The 12,479-nt window shown below is 39.3% G+C and overlaps 1 protein-coding gene across 3 annotated transcripts in view; it reads left to right on the top strand.

Moving 5' to 3' along the window:
* LOC102801849 (Golgi apparatus protein 1-like) overlaps positions 1-12,479 on the top strand; it is a 171,349-nt gene that overhangs the window by 80,869 nt on the left and 78,001 nt on the right. For all 3 annotated transcript variants that reach the window (XM_085499987.1, XM_085499986.1, XM_085499985.1), the window contains exons 6-7: positions 10,337-10,517; positions 11,085-11,296. In XM_085499987.1, coding sequence (XP_085356113.1) covers positions 10,337-10,517; positions 11,085-11,296 — 393 coding nt within the window. The remainder of the gene's footprint in view (positions 1-10,336; positions 10,518-11,084; positions 11,297-12,479) is intronic.

Genomic DNA, 12,479 nt, shown 5'->3' with positions numbered 1-12,479 from the left:
GAGTGAATTGGTAAGTCTGCTCATATCCTAAACAATAACATGACATGAGTGAAGTGGTGAATCTGCTCAGATTCTAAACAATAACATGACATGAGTGAAGTGGTGAGTCTGCTCAGATTCTAAACAATAACATGACATGACATGAGTGAAGTGGTGAGTCTGCTCATATCCTAAACAATGACATGAGTGAAGTGGTGAGTCTGCTCATATCCTAAACAATAACATGACATGAGTGAATTGGTGAGTCTGCTCATATCCTAAACAATGACATGCATGAAGTGGTGAGTCTGCTCAGATTCTAAACAATAACATGACATGCGTGAAGTGGTGAGTCTGCTCAGATTCTAAACAATAACATGACATGAGTGAAGTGGTGAGTCTGCTCAGATTCTAAACAATAACATAACATGACATGAGTGAAGTGGCGAGTCTGATCAGATCCTAAAAAATAACATGACATGAGTGAATTGGTGAGTCTGCTCATATCCTAAACAATGACATGCGTGAAGTGGTGAGTCTGCTCAGATTCTAAACAATAACATGACATGAGTGAAGTGGTGAGTCTGCTCACATCCTAAACAATAACATGACATGAGTGAATTGGTGAGTCTGCTCATATCCTAAACAATAACATGACATGAGTGAAGTGGTGAGTCTGCTCAGATCCTAAACAATAACATGACATGAGTGAAGTGGTGAGTCTGCTCATATCCTAACCAATGACATGACATGAGTGAAGTGGTGAGTCTGCTCATATCCTAAACAATAACGTGACATGAGTGAAGTGGTGAGTCTGCTCAGATCCTTAACATGACATGAGTGAAGTGGTGAGTCTGCTCAGATCCTAAACAATAACATGACATGAGTGAAGTGGTGAGTCTGCTCAGATTCTAAACAATAACATGACACGAGTGAAGTGGTGAGTCTGCTCAGATCCTAAACAATAACATGACATGAGTGAAGTAGTGAGTCTGCTCATATCCTTAACAATGACACGAGTGAAGTGGTGAGTCTGCTCATATCCTAAACAATAACATGACATGAGTGAAGTGGTGAGTCTGCTCAGATTCTAAACAATAACATGACATGAGTGAAGTGAGTCTGCTCAGATTCTAAACAATAACATGACATGAGTGAAGTGGTACGTCTGCTCAGATTCTAAACAATTACATGACATGAGTGAAGTGGTGAGTCTGCTCATATCCTAAACAATAACGTGACATGAGTGAAGTGGTTAGTCTGCTCAGATTCTAAACAATAACATGACATGAGTGAAGTGTGTCTGCTCAGATTCTAAACAATAACATGACATGAGTGAAGTGAGTCTGCTCAGATTCTAAACAATAACATGACATGAGTGAAGTGGTACGTCTGCTCAGATTCTAAACAATAACATGACATGCGTGAAGTGGTGAGTCTGCTCATATCCTAAACAATGACATGAGTGAAGTGGTGAGTCTGCTCAGATTCTAAACAATAACATGACATGAGTGAAGTGGTGAGTCTGCTCAGATTCTAAACAATAACATGACATGAGTGAAGTGAGTCTGCTCAGATTCTAAACAATAACATGACATGAGTGAAGTGGTACGTCTGCTCAGATTCTAAACAATTACATGACATGAGTGAAGTGGTGAGTCTGCTCAGATTCTAAACAATAACATGACATGAGTGAAGTGGTGAGTCTGCTCAGATCCTAAACAATAACATGACATGAGTGAATTGGTAAGTCTGCTCATATCCTAAACAATAACATGACATGAGTGAAGTGGTGAGTCTGCTCAGATTCTAAACAATAACATGACATGAGTGAAGTGGTGAGTCTGCTCAGATTCTAAACAATAACATGACATGAGTGAAGTGGTGAGTCTGCTCAGATTCTAAACAATAACATGACATGAGTGAAGTGGTGAGTCTGCTCAGATTCTAAACAATAACATGACATGAGTGAAGTGGTGAGTCTGCTCAGATTCTAAACAATAACATGACATGAGTGAAGTGGTAAGTCTGCTCAGATCCTAAACAATAACATGACATGAGTGAAGTGGTGTGTCTGCTCAGATTCTAAACAATAACATGACATTAGTGAAGTGGTGCGTCTGCTCCAGATCCTAAACAATAACATGACATGAGTGAATTGGTAAGTCTGCTCATATCCTAAACAATAACATGACATGAGTGAAGTGGTGAATCTGCTCAGATTCTAAACAATAACATGACATGAGTGAAGTGGTGAGTCTGCTCAGATTCTAAACAATAACATGACATGAGTGAAGTGGTGAGTCTGCTCAGATTCTAAACAATAACATGAGTGAAGTGGTAAGTCTGCTCAGATCCTAAACAATAACATGACATGAGTGAAGTGGTGTGTCTGCTCAGATTCTAAACAATAACATGACATGAGTGAAGTGGTGAGTCTGCTCATATCCTAAACAATGACGTGAGTGAAGTGGTGAGTCTGCTCATATCCTAAACAATGACATGAGTGAAGTGGTGAGTCTGCTCAGATCCTAAACAATGACATGAGTGAAGTGGTGAGTCTGCTCATATCCTAACCAATGACATGACATGAGTGAAGTGGTGAGTCTGCTCATATCCTAAACAATAACATGACATGAGTGAAGTGGTGAGTCTGCTCAGATCCTTAACATGACATGAGTGAAGTGGTGAGTCTGCTCAGATCCTAAACAATAACATGACATAAGTGAAGTGGTGAGTCTGCTCAGATTCTAAACAATAACATGACATGAGTGAAGTGGTGAGTCTGCTCAGATCCTAAACAATAACATGACATGAGTGAAGTGGTGAGTCTGCTCAGATTCTAAACAATAACATGACATGAGTGAAGTGGTGAGTCTGCTCAGATTCTAAACAATAACATGACATGAGTGAAGTGGTGAGTCTGCTCAGATTCTAAACAATAACATGACATGAGTGAAGTGGTAAGTCTGCTCAGATCCTAAACAATAACATGACATGAGTGAAGTGGTGTGTCTGCTCAGATTCTAAACAATAACATGACATTAGTGAAGTGGTGCGTCTGCTCCAGATCCTAAACAATAACATGACATGAGTGAATTGGTAAGTCTGCTCATATCCTAAACAATAACATGACATGAGTGAAGTGGTGAATCTGCTCAGATTCTAAACAATAACATGACATGAGTGAAGTGGTGAGTCTGCTCAGATTCTAAACAATAACATGACATGAGTGAAGTGGTGAGTCTGCTCAGATTCTAAACAATAACATGAGTGAAGTGGTAAGTCTGCTCAGATCCTAAACAATAACATGACATGAGTGAAGTGGTGTGTCTGCTCAGATTCTAAACAATAACATGACATGAGTGAAGTGGTGAGTCTGCTCATATCCTAAACAATGACGTGAGTGAAGTGGTGAGTCTGCTCATATCCTAAACAATGACATGAGTGAAGTGGTGAGTCTGCTCAGATCCTAAACAATGACATGAGTGAAGTGGTGAGTCTGCTCATATCCTAACCAATGACATGACATGAGTGAAGTGGTGAGTCTGCTCATATCCTAAACAATAACATGACATGAGTGAAGTGGTGAGTCTGCTCAGATCCTTAACATGACATGAGTGAAGTGGTGAGTCTGCTCAGATCCTAAACAATAACATGACATGAGTGAAGTGGTGAGTCTGCTCAGATTCTAAACAATAACATGACATGAGTGAAGTGGTGAGTCTGCTCAGATCCTAAACAATAACATGACATGAGTGAAGTGGTGAGTCTGCTCAGATCCTAAACAATAACGTAACATGAGTGAAGTGGTGAGTCTGCTCAGATCCTAAACAATAACGTGACATGAGTGAAGTGGTGGGTCTGCTCATATCCGAAACAATAACATGACATGAGTGAATTGGTGAGTCTGCTCATATCCTAAACAATGACATGACATGAGTGAATTGGTGAGTCTGCTCATATCCTAAACAATAACGTGACATGAGTGAAGTGGTGGGTCTGCTCATATCCGAAACAATAACATGACATGAGTGAATTGGTGAGTCTGCTCATATCCTAAACAATGACATGCGTGAAGTGGTGAGTCTGCTCAGATTCTAAACAATAACATGACATGCGTGAAGTGGTGAGTCTGCTCAGATTCTAAACAATAACATGACATGAGTGAAGTGGTGAGTCTGCTCAGATTCTAAACAATAACATAACATGACATGAGTGAAGTGGCGAGTCTGCTCAGATTCTAAACAATAACATGACATGAGTGAAGTGGTGAGTCTGCTCAGATCCTAAACAATAACATGACATGAGTGAATTGGTGAGTCTGCTCATATCCTAAACAATGACATGCGTGAAGTGGTGAGTCTGCTCAGAATCTAAACAATAACATGACATGAGTGAAGTGGTGAGTCTGCTCAGATTCTAAACAATGACATGCGTGAAGTGGTGAGTCTGCTCAGATCCTAAACAATAACATGACATGAGTGAAGTGGTGAGTCTGCTCAGATCCTAAACAATAACGTGACATGAGTGAAGTGGTGAGTCTGCTCATATCCTAAACAATGACGTGAGTGAAGTGGTGAGTCTGCTCATATCCTAAACAATGACATGAGTGAAGTGGTGAGTCTGCTCATATCCTAAACAATGACGTGAGTGAAGTGGTGAGTCTGCTCATATCCTAAACAATGACATGAGTGAAGTGGTGAGTCTGCTCAGATGCTAAACAATGACATGAGTGAAGTGGTGAGTCTGCTCATATCCTAAACAATAACATGACATGAGTGAAGTGGTGAGTCTGCTCATATCCTAACCAATGACATGACATGAGTGAAGTGGTGAGTCTGCTCAGATCCTTAACATGACATGAGTGAAGTGGTGAGTCTGCTCAGATTCTAAACAATAACATGACACGAGTGAAGTGGTGAGTCTGCTCAGATCCTAAACAATAACATGACATGAGTGAAGTAGTGAGTCTGCTCATATCCTTAACAATGACACGAGTGAAGTGGTGAGTCTGCTCATATCCTAAACAATAACGTGACATGAGTGAAGTAGTGAGTCTGCTCAGATTCTAAACAATAACATGACATGAGTGAAGTGAGTCTGCTCAGATTCTAAACAATAACATGACATGAGTGAAGTGGTACGTCTGCTCAGATTCTAAACAATTACATGACATGAGTGAAGTGGTGAGTCTGCTCATATCCTAAACAATAACGTGACATGAGTGAAGTGGTGAGTCTGCTCAGATTCTAAACAATAACATGACATGAGTGAAGTGAGTCTGCTCAGATTCTAAACAATAACATGACATGAGTGAAGTGGTACGTCTGCTCAGATTCTAAACAATAACATGACATGCGTGAAGTGGTGAGTCTGCTCATATCCTAAACAATGACATGAGTGAAGTGGTGAGTCTGCTCAGATTCTAAACAATAACATGACATGAGTGAAGTGGTGAGTCTGCTCAGATTCTAAACAATAACATGACATGAGTGAAGTGAGTCTGCTCAGATTCTAAACAATAACATGACATGAGTGAAGTGAGTCTGCTCAGATTCTAAACAATAACATGACATGAGTGAAGTGAGTCTGCTCAGATTCTAAACAATAACATGACATGAGTGAAGTGGTACGTCTGCTCAGATTCTAAACAATTACATGACATGAGTGAAGTGGCGAGTCTGCTCAGATCCTAAACAATAACGTGACATGAGTGAAGTGGTGAGTCTGCTCAGATCCTAAACAATAACATGACATTAGTGAATTGGTAAGTCTGCTCATATCCTAAACAATAACATGACATGAGTGAAGTGGTGAGTCTGCTCAGATTCTAAACAATAACATGACATGAGTGAAGTGGTGAGTCTGCTCAGATCCTAAACAATAACATGACATGAGTGAAGTGGTGAGTCTGCTCAGATTCTAAAAAATAACGTGACATGAGTGAAGTGGTGAGTCTGCTCAGATCCTAAAAAATAACGTGACATGAGTGAAGTGGTGAGTCTGCTCAGATCCTAAAAAATAACATGACATGCGTGAAGTGGTGAGTCTGCTCATATCCTAAACAATAACATGACATGAGTGAAGTGGTGAGTCTGCTCATATCCTAAACAATAACATGACATGAGTGAAGTGGTGAGTCTGCTCAGATCCTAAACAATAACATGACATGAGTGAAGTGGTGAGTCTGCTCAGATTCTAAACAATGACTTGCGTGAAGTGGTGAGTCTGCTCAGATCCTAAAAAATAACGTGACATGAGTGAAGTGGTGAGTCTGCTTAGATTCTAAACAATAACATGAGTGAAGTAGTGAGTCTGCTCAGATCCTAAACAATAACATGACATGAGTGAAGTGGTGAGTCTGCTCAGATCCTAAACAATGACATGACATGAGTGAAGTGGTGAGTCTGCTCATATCCTTAACATGACATGAGTGAAGTGGTGAGTCTGCTCAGATCCTAAACAATAACGTGACATGAGTGAAGTGGTGAGTCTGCTCAGATTCTAAACAATGACATGCGTGAAGTGGGGAGTCTGCTCAGATCCTAAAAAATAACGTGACATGAGTGAAGTGGTGAGTCTGCTCAGATCCTAAACAATAACATGACATGAGTGAAGTGGTGAGTCTGCTCAGATCCTAAACAATAACATGACATGAGTGAATTGGTAAGTCTGCTCAGATCCTAAACAATAACATGACATGAGTGAAGTGGTGAGTCTGCTCAGATCCTAAACAATAACATGACATGAGTGAATTGGTAAGTCTGCTCAGATCCTAAACAATAACATGACATGAGTGAATTGGTGAGTCTGCTCATATCCTAAACAATAACATGACATGAGTGAAGTGGTGAGTCTGCTCAGATCCTAAACAATAACATGACATGAGTAAAGTGGTAAGTCTGCTCAGATCCTAAACAATAACGTGACATGAGTGAAGTGGTGAGTCTGCTCAGATCCTAAACAATAACATGACATGAGTGAATTGGTGAGTCTGCTCATATCCTAAACAATGACATGCGCGAAGTGGTGAGTCTGCTCAGATTCTAAACAATAACATGACATGAGTGAAGTGGTGAGTCTGCTCAGATTCTAAACAATAACATGACATGAGTAAAGTGGTGAGTCTGCTCAGATTCTAAACAATAACATGACATGAGTGAAGTGGTGAGTCTGCTCAGATCCTAAACAATAACGTGACATGAGTGAAGTGGTGAGTCTGCTCAGATCCTAAACAATAACGTGACATGAGTGAAGTGGTGAGTCTGCTCAGATCCTAAACAATAACGTGACATGAGTGAAGTGGTGAGTCTGCTCATATCCTAAACAATAACATGACATGAGTGAATTGGTGAGTCTGCTCATATCCTAAACAATGACATGCGTGAAGTGGTGAGTCTGCTCAGATTCTAAACAATAACATGACATGAGTGAATTGGTGAGTCTGCTCAGATCCTAAACAATAACATGACATGCGTGAAGTGGTGAGTCTGCTCATATCCTAAACAATAACATGACATGAGTGAAGTGGTGAGTCTGCTCAGATCCTAAACAATAACATGACATGAGTGAAGTGGTGAGTCTGCTCAGATCCTAAAAAATAACATGACATGAGTGAATTGGTAAGTCTGCTCAGATCCTAAACAATAATATGACATGAGTGAAGTGGTGAGTCTGCTCATATCCTAAACAATAACATGACATGAGTGAATTGGTGAGTCTGCTCATATCCTAAACAATAACATGACATGAGTGAAGTGGTGAGTCTGCTCAGATCCTTAACATGACATGAGTGAAGTGGTGAGTCTGCTCATATCCTTAACATGACATGAGTGAAGTGGTGAGTCTGCTCAGATTCTAAACAATAACATGACATGAGTGAAGTGGTGAGTCTGCTCAGATCCTAAACAATAACATGACATGAGTGAAGTGGTGAGTCTGCTCAGATCCTAAAAAATAACGTGACATGAGTGAAGTGGTGAGTCTGCTCAGATCCTAAACAATAACATGACATGAGTGAAGTGGTGAGTTTGCTCAGATTCTAAACAATGACATGCGTGAAGTGGTGAGTCTGCTCAGATTCTAAACAATAACATGACATGAGTGAAGTGGTGAGTCTGCTCAGATCCTAAACAATAACATGACATGAGTGAAGTGGTGAGTCTGCTCAGATCCTAAACAATAACGTGACATGAGTGAAGTGGCGAGTCTGCTCAGATCCTAAACAATAACGTGACATGAGTGAAGTGGTGAGTCTGCTCATATCCTAAACAATAACATGACATGAGTGAATTGGTGAGTCTGCTCATATCCTAAACAATGACATGCGTGAAGTGGTGAGTCTGCTCAGATTCTAAACAATAACATGACATGCGTGAAGTGGTGAGTCTGCTCATATCCTAAACAATAACATGACATGAGTGAAGTGGTGAGTCTGCTCAGATCCTAAACAATAACATGACATGAGTGAAGTGGTGAGTCTGCTCAGATCCTAAAAAATAACATGACATGAGTGAATTGGTAAGTCTGCTCAGATCCTAAACAATAATATGACATGAGTGAAGTGGTGAGTCTGCTCAGATTCTAAACAATGACATGCGTGAAGTGGTGAGTCTGCTCAGATTCTAAACAATAACATGACATGAGTGAAGTGGTGAGTCTGCTCAGATCCTAAACAATAACATGACATGAGTGAAGTGGTGAGTCTGCTCAGATCCTAAACAATAACGTGACATGAGTGAAGTGGCGAGTCTGCTCAGATCCTAAACAATAACGTGACATGAGTGAAGTGGTGAGTCTGCTCATATCCTAAACAATAACATGACATGAGTGAATTGGTGAGTCTGCTCATATCCTAAACAATGACATGCGTGAAGTGGTGAGTCTGCTCAGATTCTAAACAATAACATGACATGCGTGAAGTGGTGAGTCTGCTCATATCCTAAACAATAACATGACATGAGTGAAGTGGTGAGTCTGCTCAGATCCTAAACAATAACATGACATGAGTGAAGTGGTGAGTCTGCTCAGATCCTAAAAAATAACATGACATGAGTGAATTGGTAAGTCTGCTCAGATCCTAAACAATAATATGACATGAGTGAAGTGGTGAGTCTGCTCATATCCTAAACAATAACATGACATGAGTGAATTGGTGAGTCTGCTCATATCCTAAACAATAACATGACATGAGTGAAGTGGTGAGTCTGCTCAGATCCTTAACATGACATGAGTGAAGTGGTGAGTCTGCTCAGATTCTAAACAATAACATGACATGAGTGAAGTGGTGAGTCTGCTCAGATCCTAAACAATAACATGACATGAGTGAAGTGGTGAGTCTGCTCAGATCCTAAAAAATAACGTGACATGAGTGAAGTGGTGAGTCTGCTCAGATCCTAAACAATAACATGACATGAGTGAAGTGGTGAGTCTGCTTAGATTCTAAACAATAACATGAGTGAAGTAGTGAGTCTGCTCAGATCCTAAACAATAACATGACATGAGTGAAGTGGTGAGTCTGCTCAGATCCTAAACAATGACATGACATGAGTGAAGTGGTGAGTCTGCTCATATCCTTAACATGACATGAGTGAAGTGGTGAGTCTGCTCAGATCCTAAACAATAACGTGACATGAGTGAAGTGGTGAGTCTGCTCAGATTCTAAACAATGACATGCGTGAAGTGGTGAGTCTGCTCAGATCCTAAAAAATAACGTGACATGAGTGAAGTGGTGAGTCTGCTCAGATCCTAAACAATAACATGACATGAGTGAAGTGGTGAGTCTGCTTAGATTCTAAACAATAACATGAGTGAAGTAGTGAGTCTGCTCAGATCCTAAACAATAACATGACATGAGTGAAGTGGTGAGTCTGCTCAGATCCTAAACAATGACATGACATGAGTGAAGTGGTGAGTCTGCTCATATCCTTAACATGACATGAGTGAAGTGGTGAGTCTGCTCAGATCCTAAACAGTAACGTGACATGAGTGAAGTGGTGAGTCTGCTCAGATTCTAAACAATAACATGACATGAATGAAGTCGTGAGTCTGCTCAGATCCTTAACTATAAGTAATATGCGTAAAATCCTGGATCAAATATTTGCCAGAAATAATTAAGTTCTCTTCCTTTAATACTTTGAGTTAATCCTTGAGGGGGTGGGCCATGGAAGCGGTGAATACATCTCCTCGGCCTCTCTTCTCGTGTACAGTTTAGTGTTTAAACTTAACTATGGCTCTCAGGTTGCTTTGTGTCTTTGTAGAATGCTTAGAATACTTGAACTTGAGCAATATCATAAGGTAAGTAAATGTAACCCCTTGATCAATGTTCATGATTTGTTGTATATTATGTTTACAGTGTCGGGATAAACTGACGATACGACAGCGCCTTGCAGCACAAGACTACAAGATCAGTTATAAGTTACAAAAGACTTGTCATCAAGATATCAAGAAATATCATTGTGAATATCAACACATCAAGCAGAAGGAATCCAAATTATCATTTATTTTACTTTGTTTGGAAAACCAAGTTAAAAAAGGTAACTGTTAATACTACAATTTGAAGCTATTGTAAAATACTATTTGGTCTATTAAACAGTTGTCAATTTTAGGGAGAGGACATACCCATACTACCCTAGTACATGTATGTAGTCGCTCAATCTGTGCATTTCTCAGCCCATCTATTTATGCGAAGACCAAAAGGTAAAAAAGAATCTCTCGCAAACAGAAGTGACGGATGATATAATAATCCCACATGTTAGCTTAAATTCAGTCTGCCATGGACATGGTTGATGTGTAAACAGGGCCCATCATTTTATAACTGGGATGCCAGTCACTAAATGTCTTTTACAGGGGAATAAATAATTTAAAATTAAGTCTTCCTGATTTTATTCCACAAAATATGTAGTTATCATTTATCAGTGTCAATCATCTATCAAATCACTTATGCCATAATGAATTTATTATGTTTTCATGAAAACGAAATTGAACTGGGACATGTTTTCATAGAAAATATATACTGACTATTTGTACAAGAAGAGTGATGGAGTGTAGTGACTTGTCAGGATTATTTAAACCATGTTCTGTTATACATTGTTTTTTTTCAGGTCATGCAATAAACAGTGAATGTCAAGGTGAGATATTTGACACTCGTAAGAGTCTAATGGAGGACTACATGATCAATCCTGATATAATTTTGAGTTGTCGAACTGAAATAGACACCAACTGCAATGGATTACAACGTGAAGGAAAAACATTACATTGCTTAATGGGTCTTTTGCAACAAGCAAACAAATTAGGGCAGTTCTGTATGAGATCGGTGAGTTATTCTCTGCCCACTATTGGTGACCATGTAAGTCATTGTCTGCTGCTTTCTGTAGGAGACATTTCATACAATTGTATGTGTTATTTCCAGTGAGCAAAAACAATTCATAACTTGTCATCCAACTTATTTAGTTAATTAATTAATGAATTTCACATTCTGATTCAAAATGGTCAAATGGTGGCCATTTTTGTGCCAAAAAAATCATCGAATATCAAGCTTTCCTGGCATTTATGGATGGATTTTGTTCAAACTTGGTACATGCATTAGACTTGGGGACCTGATGCACGTCATTTTTAGTCCCCGTTCAGGCGCAGCCTGAAAAGGGGGCTTTATAATTCAGGTTTTGTCAAATTTCCGTTTTCTGTCTTCAACATTTTCTCAGAAATTCTACAGCAGGTATCAGTGAAACATGGCAGGTTGATGAACAAGTGTCTTCCAAGTATGCACGTAATTGTTTTTCCAGATCTGACAATCCCAAGTGGGTTTTTTTCACGATTTTTATCAAAAAATACCTCTCCCGGCAACATTGACAGAACGTCTGCTCATGCTCAGAATAAATTAATTACTGTGAAATACTTTATTTTCGCTTGCAACATTTTTTTGCTTTTTTCGCTGAAGGAATGTTTCAGTTAAAATAAAATCCAGCGAATATTCCCTTTTTCCTATATTTTACAGTCAACTTGTCAAAAATCAATGAAAATAAATTCAATACAAAAAACAGCCAGAAAAAGTCTTTTCAGCGAATGATAATTCCAGCTGAAATAAAATATTTTACATTAGATTAGATCTGTGAGTAACACTATGGCACGTGATTTCTCCATTGCGTGCAATTTATTATAGTACTGTTTATACATGTATTCTGTTCGGCTCAGTGGTCTCATTCACTAGTTACTAGAAGAACTAGTAACCTTATTTGATTTCAAGAACTTCAAGAAGGCTGCACAAGAGACGTGTTTGCAAAGGTAAGTTCTCCAGTTTCAGCAAAATTGAATGTATTTTGGGGTACGATTGGTGTACATTCCGTGACGTACGTACGGATGGACGGACGTGAATAATATGATGATTGCCAGCTTTATATTCTTGTGAAAAGCCAAAAAAGCAAACAAATTGTCTCCAATCTACGAAACTAGTTCGTAAACTGTATACCCTGTCAAATTATTGTACACGAACGATTAAT

Source organism: Saccoglossus kowalevskii, chromosome 6 (genome assembly GCF_978046115.1).
Source record: "Saccoglossus kowalevskii chromosome 6, keSacKowa6.1, whole genome shotgun sequence".
Taxonomy (NCBI): Eukaryota; Metazoa; Hemichordata; class Enteropneusta; family Harrimaniidae; genus Saccoglossus; species Saccoglossus kowalevskii.
The sequence above is the reverse complement of the archived record's forward strand: the minus strand, read 5'-3'. Positions and strand labels throughout refer to the sequence as shown.